General features: G+C 32.2%; 2 protein-coding genes and 1 long non-coding RNA gene across 8 annotated transcripts; 2 read left to right on the forward strand and 1 right to left on the reverse strand.

Moving 5' to 3' along the window:
- The first annotated feature begins 249 nt into the window (after window positions 1-249).
- On the forward strand, window positions 250-8910 carry LOC129302954 (SNF2 domain-containing protein CLASSY 2-like). Of its 5 annotated transcripts, none has more exons than XM_054941898.1 (7): window positions 250-788; window positions 1438-1627; window positions 1716-1966; window positions 2587-5148; window positions 5333-5479; window positions 5876-7778; window positions 8073-8430. In XM_054941898.1, exons 2-6 carry the CDS (start codon window positions 1573-1575, stop codon window positions 7775-7777), a joined length of 4917 nt encoding a protein of 1638 aa, XP_054797873.1. In that variant the 5' UTR covers window positions 250-788; window positions 1438-1572; the 3' UTR covers window position 7778; window positions 8073-8430. The 5 variants fall into 5 exon arrangements, with proteins under 5 accessions (XP_054797873.1, XP_054797876.1, XP_054797874.1 ...); XM_054941901.1 differs by having other exon boundaries at window positions 1553-1627; XM_054941899.1 differs by lacking the exon at window positions 250-788 and adding an exon at window positions 810-1246.
- LOC129302955 (uncharacterized) lies at window positions 1397-3913 on the reverse strand. Of its 2 annotated transcripts, XR_008591366.1 has the most exons (4): window positions 3820-3913; window positions 3113-3625; window positions 1627-2920; window positions 1397-1536 (listed from the first exon to the last, which is right to left on the reverse strand). It is a non-coding gene; the product is annotated as an uncharacterized LOC129302955 (long non-coding RNA). The 2 variants fall into 2 exon arrangements; XR_008591365.1 differs by having other exon boundaries at window positions 1627-3625.
- Window positions 8911-16695: 7785 nt separating the features above from the next.
- LOC129303395 (abscisic acid receptor PYL4) lies at window positions 16696-17872 on the forward strand. The gene has a single exon (XM_054942684.1). It carries the CDS (start codon window positions 16797-16799, stop codon window positions 17451-17453), a length of 657 nt encoding a protein of 218 aa, XP_054798659.1. The 5' UTR covers window positions 16696-16796; the 3' UTR covers window positions 17454-17872.
- Window positions 17873-24398: the final 6526 nt, after the last annotated feature.

Genomic DNA, 24398 nt, shown 5'->3' on the forward strand with positions numbered 1-24398 from the left:
TCTAAATGCACCAATACAACTCCTTAAAATTTCTTGAGTTAGTAATTAAGGCAACTCCACCTCTTCCAAACACAACTCTGTTTTAAGAATGATATTCTTCAATGTGCAATTCCACCATTTACATGCAGCTTTCATTAATGAAGGGAGAGAGACAAATCGAAAGGAAAATGCTAGAGCTGATTAGTGTACATGTTATATTTAATTATAAAGATATTTTCATCATTTTTTATAAATTTAATTTATCAAAAATAATATAAGACTTAACTGACGTTTCAAAATGTCTTAAAAAAATCCTTAAGACTTCATTGTTATTTTATCAAAAGTATAAACCTCAGGCGTCATCGCATTGGGTGGGAATTTTCTAGTTTTGAAAACCCTGCCACCGAAAGGAAAATATGAAATCAATCAGAGTATATTAGAACGGAAACGATCTGTTGAAAGTGCCTTCCCGAAAGCTTGGCTCCCTTCCTTATCGTCCTCTTGTTCCACTCCTTTGCTCTCATCCAAAGAGAATGCCAATTGCATTGTGTTGGAGGCGCTGAAAATTTTGAATTTACCCTGAAAAGCAACTCGCAGTGGTTACCGAACTTTCAGTAGCCGGTTTTCTCTTCAATCTCCTTGAGATTTCCTGCAAACTTGTAGATTCTGTCTTTTCTGCATTTTGAAGTCAGAATGACATCTGATGTTGTTAAGTGATTGATCGACTCGGTGAAGTCTAAAAGTTATTTTACCCAACGGATTGCTCTGTGGGAATTGTATTCAAGCAATCTTTTTTCATGCCGTGAGAGGTAAACTCTGTACTTGTCGTCATTTCCTATGTTTGGAAGTTTGGTTTTATTAGGGAGTTGAAAGGGGAAGGTTGAATGGTGTTGTATTTATCTTCTCTCTCAGCTCTTTATGCATACTTGAAGAAAAGTTGATGTTATTTATTCTTATTTGTTCTTGGATTTGGTCACAAACTAAAGTCATGGCCTTTTCACATTTTGCAGCAGTTCATGTGAATATTAGGAATACGGCATTTTAACTCTCATTTTCCTTTTTATTTTATTTTATTTTATTTTTCCTGATGGAATTCACGGTGAGAAGAATAAGAGAACAAAGGAGTCAACTGTTGCTTCGTGTTGCAATTTTGGGTCTGAGATTGAAATGTACTGATACAAATAGTTAAAATGAGAGAAAGTGGTAATCTGACACTTTTTCTAGAACGGGACCTTTCCTGCGGTCTGCCAACTGGAAAAAAAAAAAGGTAAAGACTTTGACGTCCTTAAAACAAACACATTGAGTCGGTCTTAGAGCCGGTAGATCATATTGAATGAGAGATGGAGACATGTTTTGGGATTTGAATTATCCTCTTGGCTAAATGGAGCCTATTTTTTCTGCACATGTTAATATTTTTTTTAATTAATGCCATGATGATTGGGGTTTTGTCCCCTGTAGGCCATCATTTAGCCTGTTTCTCCAAACTTGGTTGAAGCCTTTGTTTTCAGAAGTTTGTGTCTATTTTTGCTGCTGCTAGTCATCTCCTGTAGATGCTCACTGTACAAAATCACAGTCAATTAACTGTTACAAGCAATGTCGCACAAAAAGAGGAATTTATATCAATCAAAGCGTTCATTGAAATCTCACCGTAAGCCTTCCTCTTCCTACCATTTCTAGTCACATTCTTTGGTAGAAGCTCTTGCATAATATCATCTTAATCAACATTCTCTTAACAGCCTTTGAGGCATTTCTCTCTGGCTCATGGAAAGCTGTGGAGCTCATAAAAATTGAGGGGGGAACTTCAACACTGCATTTTATCAATAGCCAAAATAGAGTTTTGAAGAAAGGTCCTGATTCAGACATTCGGATAAGGTCAAGGAAAGCTACTCTATCAGATTGCTCCTGTTTTCTAAGACCTGGAATTGATGTATGTGTGCTATCAGCCTCTCAACAGGATGATAATTCAGGGAAAATTTGTCTTGAACCTGTAAGTGATCTTTTTAACTTGTAATCCTTTTAGTTGAGGTCCTTCAACTTTATGGGTTTCTTAGCTGAGTCATGAAGTTATCTTTTTGTTGCATTTAGACTTGCAAGGATAACAGCAAAACACTCACACTATTTCATTCGTTGTAAATCTTGGAACTTTCTTCATGAATGGTAATGAAAATGGTGAAAGCAGGAAATGATGTATTCATGAAGTTGATAAGCACCGGTTCTTCCTTGATTTTGGCATTTTTCTCACTTATTTGTTGAGGCAAATGTCTAAGATTCACTTATCTTACAGTCTCTCCCCATTCTAGATGATAGCCAAAATGAACTCATCTAGTTTATGAATGAGAGACATTGGTGTTAACATGTGTCACATTGCTAGGTTCATTATTACGGCCTTTGAAATGTTATCTCTGCACAGGATTAATCTACCCTAGGAATAAGAGATATTGGTTTTAATTTTCAACATTATCAGGCTCATCATCTATTGTCTTTTGCTATGTTATTTTTGCATGTTACTTGGTCCACTTGTAAAAGTTTTATATGTAATATTCATCAGGTTTATGAGTTGTAGTTGCTTGACTTCTAAACTTGACCAACTAAATCTATTTGTTATAGGGGTGGGTTGATGCTAGAATAAGATCTGTGCAGAGAAAGCCCCACGAATCTAGGTGTTCATGTGAATATTTTGTCAACCTCTATGTTAATCAAGGTTGTTATGATCTAGAGATGAGAAGTCTTAATAAGGAGAGTAAAGTGGTTGGAATAAATCAAATATCCATCCTCCAGAAGCTTGATCGCAATCCCTGTGGAGATCAGCATTATCGGTGGGAATCATCTGAGGATTGCTTTGAAGCACGAAAGACTAAATTGTTTGCAGGAAAATTCTTATCTGATTTTGCATGGTTGGTTGTTGCATCAGCTTTAAAGCAGGTCTCTTTCTGTGTAAGATCTGTAGAAAACAAGATTGTTTATCAAATTTTGGGATGTGAACGTTCAAGCTCTTCATTGAACTGTAATTCTCTTAAACAGGTAAATTTCAGAGTAGACAATGGGATGTTAGTACCCATTGTTGCTCATATCGTTCTGTCTGACGACAAAAAGATAGACCAAGCAAAAGATGCATCTGAAGATGAGATCTCACCAGTTTCTTGCACAGAGGGCTTACGGCGTTCCAAACGTCGTAACATAGAACCTGAACGTTACCTTGGTTGTGATGGTGTCTTTAAGTTGGATTTTGGTTCTGTTCGAACCAGTTTACCCAAGTCCAACACAAGTAAAGATGGCGTTGATTTACAAGCAAATTGTCTAGAAGAAGATATAGATGCTTGTCAAAATATCAATAAGATAAATACCTGCCAGGAGGTCCTAGTGAACAAAAGTGGGGCTGCAAGTGGGAAGGTGAAGTTAGATGATGTTGACAAAGAAGGGCATAAGACTCAACCTGTTAGTGATTCTCTGCCTGATGGAGGTGGTCCAGTAGCACATGACCATTCTTATCTCAACACAAACAATACTGGAAATTCTAGGCATGAAAATTGTGTTTTTTCCAAATATAATCATCTGACTCATTGCCCTAAACTGAACAGGAAAATTGTTGACCCATGGACATTTGAACCGTATGATCATCTACCAAAAGTTCCTGATCCTGAAAATTCTGCAAAAGAAATTGATGATAAATCTTCTCTATGTTATTCTGATACCCGTAACGTGCAGAGGAAGGATTTATATGGTCCGGAGGACATGGACACTGAAAATAGATGGGAAGGGATGCACTCCAATAAAGAAATTCAAGGAAAAAATTATCATTCACCAATGAGAAGTAAAAGTTGTGGGGAAGAAAGAACTTACAAAGACAGATCCTTAAGTGATGCTGAAAATTGTGCAAAAGAGATTGATGATAAATCTCCTAAATGTTATTTTGGTACCTGTAACGTGCAGATGAAGGATTTATCTGGTCTGGTGGACGTGGATACTGAAAATAGAAGTGAAGGGATACATTCCGATAAAGAAATTCAACGGGAAAAATATCAGCCACCAACAACAAGAAGTAAAAGTCGTGGGGAAGAAAGAACTTGCAAAGACAGATCCTCAAGTGATGCTGAAAATTGTGCAAAAGAGATTGATGATAAATCTTCTGGATGTTATTATTTTGGTGCCTGTAATGTGCAGAGGAAGAATTTATCTTGTCTGGAGGACATGGATACTGAAAATAGATGTGAAGGGACACATTCTGATAAAGAAATTCAAGAGGAAAAATATCAGCCACCAACAACAAGAAGTAAAAGTCATGGGGGAGAAAGAACTTACAAAGGCAGATCCGCAAGTCATGCTGAAAATTCTGCGAAAGAGATTGTTGATAAATCTTCTAGATGTTATTACTTCAGTGCCAGTAATTTGCAGAGGAAGGATTTATCTGGTCGGGGGTACATGGATTCTGAAAATAGATGGGAAAGACATTCTGAAGAAATTCAAGGGGAAAAATATCAGCCACCAACAACAAGAAGTCAAAGTCGTGGGGGAGAAAGAACTTACAAAGACAGATCCTCAAGTCATGCTGAAAATTCTGCCAAAGGTATTGGTGATAAATCTTCCAGTTGTTATTACTTTAGTGCCAGTAATTTGCAGAGGAAGAATTTGTCGAGTGGGGAGGACATGGATGCTGAAAATAGATGGGAAGGGATACAAGAAAGAACTTGCAAAGCCAGATCCTTAAGTGATGCTGAAAATTGTGCAAAAGAGGTTGGTGATAAATCTTCTAGATGTTACTATTTTGGCACCTGTAATGTGCACAGGAAGGATTTATCTGGTCTGGAGGACATGGATACAGAAAATAGACCGGACAGGATACGTTCCAATAAAGAAATTCAAGAGAAAAAATATTATTTACCAATGACAAGGAGTAAAAGTTTTACTCACAGTGAAGAAAGAACTTACAAAGACAGATCTTTAAGTGATGCTGCCTACAAGGAATTGATAGATTTTTACTTAAAGAATACTGACATGGCACCAACTAAAGAGGAGCCACCTATACCTGACCAGTGGGTAGAATTTAAGGCAACAAGCAACTATGGACAAAAGTGGGGGGCAAAACCTGATGGAGAAGTTTCTGAAATTGATTTATTGTGGAGAGAAATGGAAGTTGCATTAGCATCAAATTACATCTTTGATAACATAGAGGTACATTAATTATGCCTTTCTGATTTTTTATTTTTTATTTATTTTGGGTGGTTGGGGATAGGAGGAGTTTGTATTTTTGTCAGAAGAGTTTGGATTAATTTCTATGATTCTGCTAACCGGCAACCAGCGTTTCTTCCATTGTTATATTCTTTTCTAATGATTATTCAATTCAATGTCTTATCAGGATTCAAAGGCTGCAGTCTTTTCTGAAACTGAGGAAAATTCTGACAAACTTTGTCATCACGATTTTAGATTGAATGAAGAGATTGGAATTTACTGCTGTAAATGTGGCTATGTGAGCACAGAGATAAAAGACATTTCGCCACCCTTTGTAAGTTTGAATTTGAAACTAGTGAAAACTGTGCCTGTGCCTGTGCATGTGTTTGTGTTGAGCGCCCCCCCCCCCCGGGCCAAAAAAAAAAAAAACAAAAGAAAAATCTTGCATTCTGGTTTCTTTACCTGTCATCTAGATTGAGATAAGATGCATCCTGCCAATTTCTTCTTCATCCGCTGATCATCAAGCAAAGGAAGATTTGCAAAACCATTATAGAATAGAGCAAAGTAAAGGGTGGTCCTATTAGGAATATGCCTGTCTTCTTTATTGTGCACTTGCCAAAGCTCTATCAATTTAAAAGTTTAGTTCCGCATCTTAACCATGATATCCTAATTCTCTGGTAAAATACTTTTATGTGTTGTCAGTAAGTGTTAGGGAACATTGTTTTATCAGGTGCAAAACTTGGGATGGCAACAAGATGAAAAGCAGTGGAATGCTGCAAAGGCCAACGAGGATGATAGTTTACATCTTTTCTCAAATCATCCTTCAACTGATATGCCTGTATCTGAAGAAAATGATATCTGGGGACTGATTCCCGAACTTACTAGTAAGTTACATGTCCACCAGAAAAAAGCTTTTGAATTTCTTTGGAAAAACATTTCTGGATATGTGGAACCAGCATCTGTGAAAGCAGCATCAAAAAGAATAGGTGGCTGCGTGATATCTCATTCACCTGGAGCTGGGAAAACTTTTCTAATTATTGCATTTCTTGCAAGCTACTTGAAGTTGTTCCCAGGAGAGAAACCTTTGGTCCTTGCTCCAAAGACAACACTTTATACGTGGTATAAAGAATTTATCAAATGGGAAATTCCTTTACCAGTGTACCTAATTCAATCTCAACGTAGAGCCCATGGAGCATGCAAGGAGTCATTGGTTATTCCTGGTGTGCCAAAGCCCAATGGAGATGTCAGGCATCTTTTGGACTCTCTTGAAAAAATACAGAAGTGGCATTCACACCCGAGTGTTCTAGTCATGAGTTATACTTACTTTTCTAGGCTGATGGGAGAGAATTCAAAGTTTTCGCACCGAAAGTATATGGCTGAAGTTTTGAGGAAAAGTCCAGGGGTCCTGATTCTGGATGAAGGGCACAATCCTAGAAGTACAGAATCACGTTTGAGGAAAGCCTTAATGAAAGTAGAGACAGAATTGAGAATACTACTTTCAGGTACATTGTTTCAGAACAATTTCTGTGAATACTTCAACACTCTCTTCTTGGCAAGACCAAAGTTTGTTCATGAAGTGCTGAGAGAATTAGACCCCAAATATAAGAGGAAAAAAGGGAGAGCTGAAAGAAAACCGAACTTCATAGAAGCACGGGCAAGAAAATTATTCTTAGATAAAATTGCAAAAAAAATAGACTCTGGTGATAGTGATGAGAGGTTGCAGGGTTTAAACATGTTAAGAAAGATCACAAATGGATTTATAGATGTTTATGAAGGTGGAGGTTCTGATAGTCTTCCTGGTTTGCATGTTTATACATTGTTAATGAATATTACTGATTATCAAGATCAGCTTTTTCATGCACTCTATGAAAAAATTGCCGATTCCAATCGGTATCCCCTGGAGGTGGAGCTTTTGGTAACCCTTGGAGCAATACATCCGTGGCTAATTAAAACAGCTGCATGCTCTGATAAGTTTTTAAATGAGGCGCAACTGAGGGAGCTAGAAAAATGCAAGTTTGATTTGAAGATAGGACCAAAAATACGGTTTGTTCTGGGCCTTGTATATCGTGTTGTCAAGGAGGAAAAGACTCTTGTCTTTTTCCACTACATTGCACCTATGAGATTGTTTGTAGAACTATTCGAGAAATTCTTTGGATGGCAGTTAGGTTGCGAAGTTTTGGTACTTAGTGGGGAACAAGATCTCTTTGAACGTGGAAGAGTCATGGATAAGTTTGAGGAGCCTAGAGGAGCATCAAAGGTACTCCTTGCTTCAATTACAGCCTGTTCTGAAGGCATTAGTCTGACAGCAGCTTCTCGTGTGATTTTGTTGGACTCAGAGTGGAATCCATCAAGAACAAGGCAAGCTATTGCCCGTGCCTTTCGTCCTGGTCAGCAAAGGATTGTATATGTGTATCGGCTTTTGGTGACGGGTACAATGGAGGAAGAAAAATATCGCAAAACCACCTGGAAAGAGTGGGTTTCAAGAATGATTTTTAGTGAGGATTTTGTGGAGGATCAATCAAAATGGCAAGCAGAAAAGCTTGAAGATGATATACTTCAGGAAATGATTGCCGAAGACAAGTCTAAAATATTCCATGTGATAATGAAAGATGAGAAAGCTTCAACCAACTGATGTAAGCTAAATGCTTTTTTCCCCATCATCTGCAAGTCTGCATCATCTTTTCTTAGTTTCGTAATGTTTACATGCGCTAAATTGCATGCATGTTGCATCCACACACTTTCATGTGTTCAAAATTGCCATGACCTGCTCATGCAATTCCTAACATTGTTAGCTTATCACTTGGCCCTTTAGATCTCCATTGCACTAATGTGATGATCAAGAATATAGGCAGAGGCTATTTGCTACAAATTGACTCTCTAATGAAGATTTCTGGCTAATTGTATATTTCTTTTTGGCCTATTTTTAGGTGTGATTTACTTGGGAACTTCCCTGCAGGAAGGAACAGTAGCATGTTGCATGCACTTCTCTCGAAACATCAATGGGTTGCTTCTAGCATACCTATATTATATTATTAGTTTGACCCTCTCTCTCTTGGGTATGGGTTTTTTTTGGCCAAACTTTCTTGGGTGTGGTTACAATGTAAATATGTAAAGAAAAGGTTATGTATTGTACAAGCAACTTGCTTGAGACTATTGTGGCCCTGCGTATGCAATGAATGCGCTGTGAAGTATCTCATGTGATATAATGAATGTATTGCTAGTCCAAAGAAAAGTGATTCCAACAACTGACTGACTGAGTAATATATTTTATTCTTTCATAATGAATTTATTTGTATAAACCAAATTTTTTAAATATAAAAGTACAAAATTGGGATCAACTATACTCAAATCATTTATGGAACGTTTAGCTGGACGATTCTAGCACATCCTGGTTTTATGATTTCTTCCCTCTTTTCTTGAAAGGGATATATACATAAATACAGATATATGACGATGTTATATAATTATTTAATGCAGAGAAAAACGTGCCAAAGATGGGTGTGGAAAGGAGAGAAAAACAAAGTTGGTGGAGACTGATTCATTGTCATGGATAAGAAAGGACAAAAGAATGTTCAAGGGAGACATGGAATCATACCAAAAGTTTGAAGAGTAAAATAGACGGTAAAACCTATGTATGTTCTTTGTGATTGGCTATTTCTTAGTCTCTTGGGTTAATGAATGTTAGCCAATGATACGGATGATTAAAGTGAAAATGAGTATTATTAACAAACCCAAAGAGAGCAAAAAGTGTGAAAAGGAGCAATAACATTGGCTCGTTGGTGAGTACAATCACAGAAGAAAACCTTAGGCAAATCGTCACAGAAGGTTGTCAGCAATTCGGTTTCTCTCCACTTTTTCCAATTTTAACTGTTTGAATTTCTTTAAAATGTTAATTTTTTATAATATTTTTGGAAAAATTTGAGAATTGTCTACATTTATTTGGGGAAATTGTTGTCCACATCTATCCCTCCCCCCCTACTTGGGCTCATTTATTTATTCTTTATGATTCCCCACCCCCCCCCCCCCCAAAAAAAAAAAGTCCACATCTAATGTTAGATAACACAAATTCAAGTGTGCGTGTGTATGAGAGGGGGAGGGAGAGTTCTTCTTTTTTTTTTTTGTTTCTGTTTTCCGGCGCAGTTTCTCTCTCTCTCATTTTTGTTTTGGTCGATTCTCTCTGTCAATTACTTTTCTTTTCTTCGACCACAATATTGGCTGCATCCATGCAATCATGAAAATAATGCTTTATCTTCAAAATTCAACCTCTTTGGTAAGGATATATATATATATATATATATATTTATATATATATATATATTTATATAAATAAGTTAAAGATAACGCTATTATTTATAGACAAAGATGATGCTTTTGATAAAAGAACAAGGGAAAATTACATTCAAGATCTGAACTTGATAAAATTTAGGGCAGGTCGGTTTGAGGAAATGGAAAGGAAAGAATGGGGAAAGGTTGAAAAGGAAAAATTTGATTGGATGGAATCAATTGTTCAAAGAAAATAATATTGCTTCCAATCATTCTGCCCAGTACAAATAGCTATTAGTGTGGTTGACGGTAAATTTAGAGAAAGTGAAATTTTTAAAATGATGAAAATTTTCCTTTACTTATTAAATAGAAGCTTTGATTTTTTGAGAATTTGAGCGTCATACTTTTTTCGTAATTAAGGAATGATCTTAGTAAAATTTAGGTAAGTTCTATTTTTCAATATTTTTTGCATATTTTTAAATTTACCCTTAAAAATTATAGAATAAAATTAAATTAAAAATTTATTATTTTATTTAATATTAAAAAATAATATAACTTTTCTCAGATATCTTTTCCATTCCATTTTCCATTTAAAAAAACAAAAAACAAAAAAATAACTCTTTCTCCGATATGGAACAGAACCTCATAGATAGAGCCTAGAGATCTTAATTAAAGGTTCAAAACAATAATATATATACTTACATATATATAATAAAATCCACGATATATCATGTTATTTATAAATTATAAAAAGTACAACTCTTTTTTCAGAATATGTTAAAAATTTTCTGATTCTGCATACTCTTAAAAGTTCTCACTATACACTTCAAGAAAATGAGCTGTAAGAAGCAACATGATAAGAAACCTAAATTTAATGGAAAAAAATTTATATACTTAACTTTATATATTTAAAATATTTTTTAATTAAATCAAGATATGTATATCTATTATTAATTATTTATTCTATAATAAATTTTTGTTATTGATATTATTAACATAATAAAATTTACATGTCATGATTTGATTGGATGAAAGTATATTAAGTATATAAGCTTTGCCTAATTTAATTTCACAAGTCATAACAATTATTTTTTATTCTAATTTAAGGAAGGCTAATTGATAAGTCTTCAAAAAATTACTTATAGATTTTGTAAAATAAACTTATCTATAAGTAAGTCTCAAAATTTAGAAACCATAGCTACGTCTCTTGAAACTTGATTTTAATTTAAAATTGGGATACAAAAACAATGATATCCTTTGTAAAAATACAATAAATTGATTAAGTAATTTACAGCTATCATTTTAATTTTTTATAATTATAACCTTACATATTCAATAATTAAATTGATATTACAAGTTTAGTATTAATTTTATGCAATTATTTTATTAGTAATTTATAACTATTACTTTAACATTTTATAACTATAAATTCAAATATTTAATATTTAAACTAATCATGAGCTACTAACAAAATTTAATATTAATTATTTACAACTAACTCATCAGTAGTTTACAACTATCACTTTAATATTTTATAACTATAATTTTAATATTTTTAATAGGGGTAATATTGTTCTTGTACCCTAATTTTGATTTATTCTCAATTCCCTAATGACTTGATTGTGATTTTTAAATCTCATAAGACTTATTTATAAATAAATCTGCTTTACAAAGATCTATAAGTAATTTCCCTATAATTTTTTTAAAGGTGAGAATTGATAAATGAGACAGTGAGAAACTCAAAACACTATAGCAATAATCATAAAATTCTCTCATAACACTAATAAGTGTATACACTATATATTTTAAATTATAATATAATAGGTGATAAAACTAATTTAATGGTAATTAGATTCTCAAATATTTTGAATAAAGGTAAGTTGTTGCAGATAATATCTACTCACATGGTTCAAATGTATGACTTTTAGTTGCAATTTGCAAATTATTGGGAATGATCCATGAAACTTAAATGTCCTTACTCTTTAATTTATTTATTGAGCATATTTGTTCAAACTTAAGAAAATCATTTTTTATTACTTAATTAAATGATTTAATGAAGTTAAACATGAGGGATTTTTTTAATTAATCACTCAAGAAAGTCTGTTTCCGGATGATTTTTTTTTTATAAATAACTTGGATTAACTTTTTAAAATTATGAACTTTATTGTTCACTGATTTGATGAGTTGAGCTAAACAACTATTACTCTTTTAAATAATTTGAAAATTAATTTTTTTTAAAAAAATTAAACAACTAGGCCCATAACATTATGGAACCTAGTTGTTATTAAATTTGTCTTTTGAAACCTGTCGCTATTCCTCCAAATAATAGACTAAAATATCCGCTATAATTTAAAAAAGTTGTGTTATTTCTTAGTTGTAACATTAATAAATTGAGGGTTAATGAGCATTCTAATTATTTGAATAGTATCTTAAATTTTAAACTTTTAAAATGAGTAAAAATTTTCATCAATTTGTAAATTTTGAGTAAATTACCTCCCCGCCTATTGTTAATTTACATATAATTGCCGTTATTTTTAACTTAATGAGGTATAGTCAAAGGCTGATGTAACACTAATTATCTCTTGACATGTGGTATGACAGCTGGGTTAAATAACAATCAACATCATATGAATACTATTTGAATAATAATTTAAGTTTCAAAGTACTCATTAATATATATTTTTAAATTGAATAATACACTGTTATGTTCAAAAGTTGTTTGCAATTTTAAGGAGTCCTTGCGATAACTTTTACTGAAAGAAACAAGTTAAGAATTTGATGGCTTGGCTAAATTATTTACATCCAGAAATATATTTTCAAAATTAGAAGCGTGATGTGAATCAGATTTGTTTTGGAAATTAGTTAACTATTAAAAATATAATGGCAGACTCTCTCCTTTCCTATTCTCTCCTTTCCTTCTCCTCATCCCATCTCCATCATTAGATAAGGGATGAATGTTTCAGATTTAATTGTATCTTAAAATAATTATCATGATATTATATTAAAAATAAACAAATAATTTTAAACTGTTAAAATTTGTTCTATACAGTTTATAATTAATTGCACCTTTTTTTTATTTTTTTTCTTATCCCATCTCCACTCTTAAATAGCAGAATGAATGCTCCATATTTGGCTATATTTTATAAAACAATTACTATCATAATATCATATAAAAAATAAATAAATTTAAACTAAGACGGAGCAAATTATTTTTTAAATGATTCATTTTTTAAGTTGGATATTACAAAAAGATGGGATGAGGAGGAAAAAAAAAGAAAATAGAAAAGGAGAAGATTCAAACCCAATATAATCACAGTCTAACATGCAGAGTGTGTTTAGGAAACGTTGAGCACCACGATCTCTAAGAAATTAAGTGTGTGTTTGGTTTTCAATTTGCTAAAAGTTCATTTGGTAAAAATTAATTATTATAATAAAATTTATGTTTGGATAATTTTTTTTTAAAAAATTAGTTTAGCAAATTGAAAATTGTTTGAATTGTGGTAAAGATTGAGAAAAATAGAAGAGTGAGAGTTAGTTGATAACAAAATTATGCAAAGTACTTCCAAAAAGCTATTCAAAGTTAAGTTTAAAGAATGGACTTTTTGAGCTTTTTGAATGTGTTTTTTAAATAGACTTTGAAAACAATTTAAAGAAACCAAACACCTTTTACCTTCTTGAATCTTCAAAAGTCCTTTTTTAATGTAAAAAATAAGTAAATCATATGGACCTTAAGACATAATCTGAGCTACTTTCGTGGTTTAATTAGAAAAAATTGGTCTGAGAGATGCCAATGAGTGCCAGCAACCCTCCAAAAGCATAATTTTTTTGTCTAACATGTTCTATTACAATTAAGGAAAACTTTAAAGTTTATTAATCATGTTTTAAAATTTAATAAATTTTAATTTCATTCCTATTAAATATATATATTTTAACAATATTTTTTTTATCCAACATTCAATGGAGAATAACAAGAAAAAATTTGTGTTAAAAATTTAATGAGATGACTTATAAATAAGACAAAAAATTTTCTATCTTTGGCCTATAAATAGATTAGAGGAATTATGTAAAACCTCTAAAGTCTAAAAAAAAGGAGCTCCTGAGTCACTCGATGGTGTTCGTTTTGAAAGATACTATGCTTCAAGCTGAAGATTCGAGAGAGAATTATGCTTAAGAACTAAAATAAAAAATTATATATAAATAAATATCTTAATTTTTTGAAATTATTTGAGAGGACCAAAGTTAACAACTGAAAATTTCATGAGACATAATTCACCTTGTTTAATAGTCACCCAAAGGAACTTTAGTATTAAAATTAGGGAAATTTAATAGTCACCTATAGGGAATTGGTACTTTAAAAATTCCCTTTATGTCACTATAAAAAATTTCTGTTATATTAGTATTTATTTATTAATAAATATTTTACTTTTTTGAAATTATTTGAGAGAATCAAAGTTAACAATTGAAAATTTCATGAGACATAATTCAACTCGTTATGTTCAATTGTCATCCACAGGAATTTTAGTATTAAAATAAGGGAAATTTAATAGTCACCTATAGGGAATTGGTACTTTAAAAATTCCTTTATGTCACTATAAAAAATTTCCGTTATATTAGTATTAAATTTTCCATGTGTAGCTATTAAATGAAGTAAATTATCTGTTTGATGATGGACATTTCAGTTATTATATATTTTCCTTTTAAGAAAAGGACCTTGGCCTGTGGAATAATTTCAAAAATTTAATACCTATAAATTACTTGTCATTTTGATCCTTAATTATAGTTCTCCCAAGGTTAATCTGACAGTTTATAACACAGCCAATGAAACTGTGCGGTAATTTCTTAGACAATTCAATTCTCTTTTCGCCAGGACACACGGATTGGGTAAGTGGTTACGTAATAGTTTTTGTCCCTTTCACCTTCTATATATATATATATATATATATATGTTCCTTGTTGTGTAAATAACTATGTCACTCTTATTTCTTTTATTTGTTGAGCTCAACATCTTTGAACTATTCAAATTCAAATTATTTATATAAATTGTAGATAAAATAATTTCATTTTGAGTCGTCGCTATTACTTTTTTATAGAAAAAATATGGCGGCCCCAATAAGATAACCTTTGTGCTTTAAATCCGATGCAAGAGTATACTTTATTGAATTTTCATCATCACGTGAATTTCTAATTTTTGACTCTCGATACTCATATTCAATTTTGAATTTAAAAAAAATATATATTATACATCACTCTCGCGTGATTAATCCCGAAATCAATTCAGTGTCTTTATTATGGATCTCCGCTCAAACGAGTTTTTAAATTATCATCTATCGAATTGTTCACTGATATTTTATGCATTTCAACTAAAAAACTGCATAAATGTTGAGCAGTTTGCAGCTTTGTTATTGATAATTACGTATTCGTTTTACATATATATTTTAAGTACTTTCACATTATTACCAAGATTTTGTGAAATTTCAGTTAAAATTTTGAAATGATGGACCTTGAAAGCGTTCCAAGGCTACAAGTCTGAAAATCAAATTAATACATTTTTATAGACAAAAATTTAAGTAAATTGGATCTCAAAACTCACCAGAATCAAGGCATGCTCCAATTTTAAAAACCACTTAAAGAGGAATTAATAGATTGCCCACTAACAATACCATTACATCAGTAGCAGAATATATTCATTCGACATTAGGATATTATTGACCAAATTTTTATTAACTGAACTATTTTTTTAATAAGTTTATTATATGATTATCTGACATCTAGTATTATCAAACCAAATTTGAGTTATTTGTCAAAGTCTTAATTAAGAGTAGCCTTCCTAATGTGAACTACAAGGTTCCATCGTTAATTTTATTTAAGAGGAATTGAGAATTTTCTACCCAACTCAATTACTGTTGAGAAATAACATAATTAACACTTTAGCAGCCTTCATGACTTCACATTATGTTTTGGCTAAAATCAAGAAGTTTCGGCTAAACAGCTATTTGTATGTTCTCTGAAGGTTAGCATTAGCGAATTTCCTCGCTTAAAAAAATAAAAATAATAGTTAGGCCCTAAAATATTAAATTAATAACATTTAAACTCCTGATAAATTTTTTAAAAATAAGTTAAAAATATAGATATGAATAATTACAAATTCAAGAATTTCAACTACAAATAAGTATTTAAATATCAAATATAATTTTTAAATTATTGTAACAAGAATTTCTATATGTAAATGTTTAAATTAATATTTATAATTTAATTTTTTAAAAAATTTAACAGAACCTAAATATCATTAATTCAATATTTTGAGACTTAATTATTATTTTTTTTAAAAAAAAGAAAAAGGAATCATGCGGCAATTGTAAGAGTTGAACATAGAACGGAACGGAAGCAAACACAACGGAAAGAAATTAAACAATTTATTAAGGACCACGGCATCCTTGGGATGCTACTGATAAATTATTAAATATACAATTAAGTAAGACGACGCAGGGGGCAACGCCAATCTAACTTCTAATATTCATCTTATTTATGCAACCCAATTTTTAAATTCAAGCATGATCATTTTACTGAGTTTGACAATGCAAGTGTATATTTTTTCCGTAAATTTGTAAACAAAAAAATAAAGTAATTTTATAAATATTGAAACTAGTAGGATCTCATCGGAAGCATTAATTAATAAAAGATAAAGGTATATCTTTATCTTTAAAATATTTTTTAAAAAATATCTAACATCTTAATATTTTTATTAAAATAATATTACTTTTAAAGTAATAAATGCAGAGCATTTTTACCCTCCATGTCAAAATTTTAACAATGATTTCAAACATTAATTGCTAAAAAATTTGATGAAAATGTTAAAAATATTTTATTTTAATAATTTTAAAGGTAAAATTATTTTAATAAAAATGTTAGAGTACTAGATGTTTCTCAAGAAATACTTTAAAGGTAAAAATATACATTAATTATTAATAAAATAAAATTGTTGTTGGATTAGGCAAGGGGCAAATGAGAATTAAAAAGAGGGAAAATGAAGTGGAAAAGTTGGAAGTTAGAACATGAAAAAGAAGAAAATGCTATAAAATCAAATCCAAACAATTGCAACTTGCAGCATCCACTTGCAACTCCCGCGTAAGCGTAAGCTTCCCTCCTTAAAATCATCTCTCTCTCTCTCTCTCACATCCATACCATAACCAACCTATAAAAAATAAAAAAGAATAAAAAACAAATAAATACTAAAGACTTAATGCAAGTTGCACTATAACAAAAAAAAAATTAACCTCTACCGTCCACATATAACTCCATCTTTGCCCCTCTGTCCTCTTCAACCTCCTCTATTTTCCCCCTCCTTGCCGGACCGATTCACCACCACCACCACCACCATCGTCATCATCATGCCTTCTTCCCTTCAACTCCACCCCTTCAATCCCGGCACAGCCTTGGACTGCCACAAGCAGCCTCCACCGCTCTCCACGCGCTGCCTTGTCGTTCCTCTCTCCTCTTCCAAGCTTGACCTCCCTCCGGTTCCGGACTCGGTTCTTTTCCAGCACGCGCACGAGGTGGGGCTTGGCCAGTGCTGCTCCGTCGTGATCCAGTCCATCCACGCGCCCGTCTCCACCGTCTGGTCCGTGGTTCGCCGCTTTGATAACCCCCAGGGCTATAAGCATTTCGTAAAGAGCTGCCACGTCATCGACGGCGATGGCCACGGCATTCACGTCGGCGCCGTCCGGGAGGTCCACGTGGTGTCCGGCCTTCCTGCCGTGTCCAGCACCGAGCGCTTGGAGATCCTCGACGATGAGCGGCACGTCATCAGCTTCAGCGTCGTCGGCGGAGACCACCGCCTGAGCAACTACCGGTCGGTCACGACCTTGCACGCTAACGGGAACGAGACGGTGGTCATCGAATCGTACGTCGTCGACGTCCCTCAGGGCAACACGAAGGAAGAGACATGCGTGTTCGTCGACACGATCGTACGGTGCAATTTGCAATCCTTGGCCCAGATCGCAGAGAACATGGCCAGAGGGGGCCAGAAACCGCCACTGTCATCGTAAATTCACACATTCTGAAACTCTTCTCCTGGTTCGGTGGTGTATGATTCCGGGCTTTTTCTGTTTCGAATACGGGTACGGATCTCGTATCCGTCTGAGTCGTGGACATAGATCACCACATTTCATGCCCGTATTGGGAATGAACGGGTAGATCATGACTAGTTTTTTGGAAGGGTCTCGATCGACGGCAATGGTTGAATGTGACATATGTGCATATATAATAAATTAGTTATATATGTTTTCATATATAGACTTGTATTTTTTTCATTCCACCATTCACTCTGATCGAGGATTGCTTCCATTTGTCCAAAATGTTATCCCCACCCCGGCAAACTTGGTTGATTCATCGTGTCATGTTGGTGTAAATTCTGTTTTGTAGTGGACCTACGAAATTACAAGTTAAGTGATTTTTATCCGATTCACTTGTTGTTGGAGCCACATGTTTTTGCTTACTCTTAAACTATGATATAATTTACAAACTGTAAGTGCGCACACATTATATATTGTTATGACGATTGGATTAATTAACAAATGATTGTGAGAAACATAAGGATAAAACTGGTAGTATCAATTTAATTTAATTTGGGAAATCAGAATATAAAGACCCGCCGGGAAAAGCGCTGTAAAGTTTAGATTGTAACAGCCAAAGAGGAGGATCAAAACCTGGCGTGCATGTTTCAGCTTTGAAAAGGTTCTCGCCGTCCAAAAATGTTACCCATAGCCAGTCGGTTTCAAGTTTGGGGGAAATGTTTTTAACCAAGTTACAAAAGGCGGTTAAAATCAATGACACCATCTGGTTGAAAATATAAGTATTTTCTTCTCGTTAATCTTAGTCTAAAATATAATACTCCCAAACTATAATATAGGATATCTTTAAAAGTTTTGATTGCTCCAAAATATATAATTAATTTTCAACTATATCTCTACTTGTTTATTACTTTTCTTTGAAAAAGAAATAATATATTAAAATTTTAATTATCATTAACAAGGCACTTGTATGAGATATTTAATGAGGGTATAATTGAAAAGATGTAAAAAATTTTAAAAAATTTAGGTTTTAATTAATATTTTTTAAAAATTATAAATTAGTTACTAATAGTCCATACCTTATATTGTAGTCCAGGGACTAAATATTTTAGTATTTGTAAAAAAAAACTCATTTTATTTATTATATTTATTAACCTGAATTTTTGTATCTATGAATTTATGACTTTATTCTCTCTTATCATAAATTGAAACTAAAAATAAAAATAAAAAATAATATATATTTTCACAAAAAACAAAATTTGTATTGGTATAGTTGAGAATTATTGTTAAAATGTACTTATATTTTTGAATTGGATGGAGCAAAAATTAGTAATTAGTTCCTATTCATTTAAAATTATAAAGCACTTTTAACTAATTCACACATTCAATAATTTAGTTAATAACATTTAAAATTACATATTTTTTCATGTTTATCTTTGTTTAATAGATTGTCTTAGAAAAATTTATTAATTAGATCATTATTTAAGAAGTTTGTTAAGAGAAATTGTATTAATTACACCTTAAAAAATTCAAAATATCTTATAGTTTTTAAAAGAATACTCCCTCTACTCTTTAATATAAAATAAAATTAACGAACTTCACATTTATTAAGAATCGTTAATTATAACTTTAAACTTGTAAAAAATGTAATTTTCTCATTTTACCCTTTGTAATTAATTATAATAATATATTGTTATATATAATTCAAATAACAAAGAATAAACAAGGGGTAAATTTAAAAAAGAAAATTATTCTGACTTCGTCTTATATTTAGGACAAATTAAAAAAAGCTTCTAGAATCTGTTTTATATTAAAGATTGGAAATTCAAAACAGTACTTAAAAAACATGTTTCATAACACTGAAGTGTGAGAGTATAAACTACTCTCATTTAAAATTAGGAATCAACTTTTACTTTTAAATCTTAAAGTCAAATATACCATGCAAATGAATCAATTAGACATATGTGCAAATTTAAGCCACCCCAAATGGACTGACAATACTCAAACCTAATCCAATTAGATAGTCAAATGAAAAAAATATGTGAGTAACTAATTGGGGTTGGGTGTAGTGCAAAAAATGTTAGTTTCATACAATATGATAAATAAAAATTTGAATTTTCGTTGAAAAAAATGTTTACATTTAATGTTCAACCATGTTTTTAATGGGATTGCCTCCAATAAAAAAAAATGTGGACAGTAAAAAGATATATGTGGATAAATTTAGAATTTAGAAATCACCCATAAATATTCAACTAATTAAATTTTTAAAAAGTATCTTATTACAAATAGGCGGAGAAATTAAACGGTGACTTCAAAATTTTAAAGTGAAGCCTTCGAATGTATCACACGCTTCATTTAAATGCTAAGCCAACCAGAGATACATTTAGGGTGTGGGGGTGTGTTTGTGTTTAGTTTGTGTGTGTGTATAGATAAAGTGATAATGGTTGGGGTCAGTGACTCATAAGAGGTATCAATTATTCACGGGGTGAGGCTGAGACCCTCAATAATACAATTCATTGCACAATTCACTTTGCTGCACATCATCAGAGTTTGGTCCCTAGCTCCACATTTTGCTGAGCTCACACTATTTACAAGTTCATATATATATATATATATATATCATCGTGTTTTCAAATATTTTTTAAAACAACTATATCTCACACACACCGACAGCTCCACGAGTATGATTATTTAAAAAAAAATAACTAAATAATTTAAACAAACTTATAATATATATATATATATATATATATATTATGGTGCAACTAGTTTGCGCTTCTAACCTTCTTTTCTTGTTCTTGTCCTTTACAAGTAGCGCTCGAAGTTTGAAGGGTCAACTTGTGAGCAAACATTTTGTTGTTTTTGCTTCGTTTGCTTTATCTTTTTTTTTTTTCGTCTCTTTTTAATGAGCGTGTATAAGTTTTAGAATGAACAAGTTTCTTAATTCAATTCTTTAACTTATATGCGTGTATGAAACGTTTATTAATCTTTTTAATTATTCATCTGATTTTTGAGCGACCGAGCCATGAATAAGTAAATCCATCATGACCCCAAGTTCTAGGTTCAGAGCTTGTAAATATAGTAAATGATAAATAATACTCATAAAATAATAACCATTTAATTAAGAAGAAATTAAAATCGATCCCCAACTTTTGGGGACGAAAAAGATACCTTAAGAAAAATGAAAAGGAAAAAAAAAATACAGGCCACAATAACGCCATGAATGAATATCGCAGCTGCATAGAGAAAAGAGGAAGATTGTTAAGATTTTTAAAAAAATAAAAATAAAAAAGAATTGAGGCATGCAAGGAACCTGTGATGATGTGGAATATATAAATGAGGATTACGACGTCATTTTAATACTTAATAATTTACTATTATGGTGAACGAATCAAACGCAACTTGCCTCGCCTCGACTCAACTTGATTTGTAAACTAAGTCAAGTTGTGATTCTTTGCCTCGTTCTCAATATTCCCTCCCTCCCTCCCTCCCTCTCTATATATATATATAGAGAGAGAGAGAGAGAAAGTGAGGAAGACGTGAGTTGTAACAGGGATATAAAAAAAATGCAAGTTGGGGTGCAAGTTGGCAATAAGGAGAGAGTGAACCATCGGCATCCATGTTCCTTTGCGTTGTAGAATAAATAAAATAATGAAACCACCCAAGCCCTTTTTCTCGTGTTCCATAAGTCATTTCACCACCCCAGCTTTCATCAAATAACCCAAACCCGCCATTCATTTTTATTTATTTATTTATTCCTTCTTCATCCATCCAATCTTCTTTATTAAAACCCCTTTTCATTAATTACTTGTTCATATTTGTTAATCACCACTAGCGAATTAATGATTCCTTCTTTTCAGTAATATTAGTTAATTAGTTCAGGATTGTTCCAGAAAGTTTCGGGTACGGTTGTAAATAATGCACCAATAAAAAGTAAAAGAGTTATCGAAAATAAGAATATTTATAAATTCAGTTTGGTTTAGTTTTTAAAAAAATATCAAACCATACCAAGTCAGCCCGTTCATCAAACTTGGGATCTATTTAAAGTTTTTCTATGATTGGTTTGGTTTGGTTTTTTTGAATAATATAATTTGGTTGGTTCAATTTAAGTCAGGAGACAAGTTTAAAATTTGTTGGTGGTGAAATGTTTTTTTTTCAAAATCAATATATGTGTGTTTCCTTATTTACTACTATTTTTAGTTGTAAATTACTATTTTTAATAAGAAAATCTCTCGAGGACAAAATAATATTTTTTTTTAGATAATCGATGAGAATCTTTAACTTTTAATGAAACATTTCTTGGTTTGTTTTGGTTTAGTAAGTTTTAATTACGGGGTAAACTTTTTATTCTAATCAATTTTAAACGGTTTATATGCTGGGTTGATCCAAAATAATATATATACACATGTTTGTGCAAAGATCTTTGAATCTTTCCTTTTGTTTTATAATGTGTGTATATAATAAACCTGAATGAATGTGCTCGAGCAAAAATATATAATACATCCAAGATAAAATATTTTCATGCTATTTTGTGGTGGCGTTCCTTTTCAGACACATCATACAAGCACTTGTGCGTGTGTGTACAGACATATATGATATATAATTACAATAGATATGCAGCTTGGGTTTAGTTTCCAGAATGGTGAGATTTTTATTCAGCAGGAAGCAAATATTTCTATGCGTGGAGCTGCTCTCAGCAAGCACAAACCAATTTGAAAATGAGCTCCGTTCATGTGAATCCATCGGTGGGCTTGATATGTATGCACCGACACAAAGTGCCATTTTCACGGGGGAAAATAGATAGTTAAATTAAATTAAAAAATATTCTAAATATTTGATATTCGGATTTTGTAATAATTAAGATTTGCAAGTGAAGTGATTATATGGACAAGGACAAATTGATTTGGATTCAATAAATGATGTCATGAAACCATTCACTTAATGAGTGTTTTACGTGATATGATAACAATCATATAATTGAGATAGTTTATCAAATGATACTAAAAAAAATAAATCTAAAACATTTGGAAGGGGCAATATATATAAAAAGCATTATATTTATGAGAATTGTTTTGAATTTTTGTAAAAAATATAATTGCTAATTTTTAAGTATTGATAAGATTTAATTATTATTTTTTTGAAAATTTAAAAGCAAGCATAAACTTGAAAATAAAACAACACCGAACATTACAACAGGGCAACTCCTAAATTACAATGAAACAGGTGGCGATTATTGCCTATCTTCCCAAAAAATATGGGCACATCTCGACGGCACATCCTTCACTAGCTCCACCAACATTGTTGGCACGAGCTTCACATGCTAGATAATCAGCACATCGAATTGTCATTCTAGGTGAGTAAATAATCCTAGCTAGCTTCTCATTGATCATAAGCAGCCCCTCTAATCTCCAATATCTCTTCCCTAATTGGATGGTCAAGAGAGCTATCCCTTAGCAGGAGGTTGATCACATCAACTGAATCCATGTGGTGTTGAATCTTGGATAATCCCAGCATTTTGCTTTATCCAATCCAATTTAAATAGCTAAAAGCTCAGTTGTAGTAGAACCTAGGCATCCCAAGTTTTTCTTAAAACCCATAATCCAGGCGCCTATGGCGTTCCTAATAACTCTAGCCACATGCGGCGTGATTCTGTTCCCATGCTAATCTGTCCACATCCGCTCTTATTGTCGAAGGTGGAGGTGTCCAGTTAGGTATTTGATCATCCATGGTGACAAAAATCTTGTGCTTCCATGTATCAGTTGCCACTTCTTCTGCTAGGAGGTATTGAAAGCTATGGATGATTTCCTTAGCCATTTTGCTTTGCTCCTCGAACAGTTGTTAGCACCTCTTCAACCAAATCATCCAGCAAGCATAACTAAAAACTCCAGTCCATGACCTTGACATATCTTCTTCTTGAACTATTTTTTGCATTTCAATGGAGCCATTTTTGCAGACTAAGAGAGAAAAAACATCCAAAAACATTAGGATTAATCAAAGATTGCCACACTTCCCTAGCTTTTTTACGGTCACGAAATGTACGAAGGACCCTCTCCTCACAATTACACTAGTAGCTTGTGCTTGATAGTCCTCTCTTAACTCTAGTGAGTTAATAACTATTCTTTTATGAGAAGCTTGTCAATAGGAATATTTTCACCTTTTCAGGTATTTGTCACTTCCATAGATTCTTTCATAACCAGTGGTCTCTAGCCTCAACTGTGCAAGAAATTAATATTAAAAAAAAAGGAGAGTGAAGATCATGAACATGAAGCCAATTGTCCCTGGTCTCAACTGTACGATAAAATTTAATTACTACAAGTCACCCAACACCGAATGTTTTGGTGAGGCATGAGCCATGAAGGAAGGAGAGTGAAGATCATTTATGGAGCGCATGTGCTCATCAACTGATCTATCCGCCAGACCCTTCTAATTCCTCTCTCTCTCTCTGTTTTGTTTTTTTTACCAACACTGGACCCTTCTATTTAAAATTAATATGTATCGGCCAATTATAACCAGAACCTATCAACCTAGAATCGTTTTTTTCCGTGCGAACAATGTGCAATGTATGGCAATATTTCACACCTCTAGCCCTGTTTATAAATTATTTTCATTATTGTTATTAAAATATTAAAAAATTAAATTTATTTAAAAATTTAATAAATATTTAACTTTACTTCTATTAAATATAAAATATATATATATATATATATATAAAATAAAATACTTCAGTATTTAATAAGCTTTCCAACATTTAATAGAACCAAAATAGTAAAGATTAATATAATAGTTATTAAAATGTCTTATAAATAAAATCAAAACAAACACACTCTTAAAATAGTGAAGATGAATATTATAGTTATTAAAGTGTCTTATAAATAAAATTAAAATAAAAACACACTCTCTCTATGTCCTATAAATAAGACT

The sequence above is a fragment of the Prosopis cineraria genome, unplaced genomic scaffold, assembly GCF_029017545.1.
Source record: "Prosopis cineraria cultivar Desert tree isolate PC_DT_omini unplaced genomic scaffold, ASM2901754v1 PC2, whole genome shotgun sequence".
Lineage (NCBI taxonomy): Eukaryota > Viridiplantae > Streptophyta > Magnoliopsida > Fabales > Fabaceae > Prosopis > Prosopis cineraria.

What these genes read in the sequence shown, in the direction of transcription:
- LOC129303395 (XM_054942684.1), top strand. Translation starts at nt 16,797, where the DNA reads ATGCCTTCTTCCCTTCAACTCCACCCCTTCAATCCCGGCACAGCCTTG.
- LOC129302954 (XM_054941898.1), top strand. Translation starts at nt 1,573, where the DNA reads ATGTCGCACAAAAAGAGGAATTTATATCAATCAAAGCGTTCATTGAAA. An exon ending in ACATCTTTGATAACATAGAG is followed by an intron (nt 5,149 to 5,332) that starts GTACATTAATTA and finishes ATGTCTTATCAG; the next exon opens with GATTCAAAGGCTGCAGTCTT. An exon ending in AAGACATTTCGCCACCCTTT is followed by an intron (nt 5,480 to 5,875) that starts GTAAGTTTGAAT and finishes TTGTTTTATCAG; the next exon opens with GTGCAAAACTTGGGATGGCA.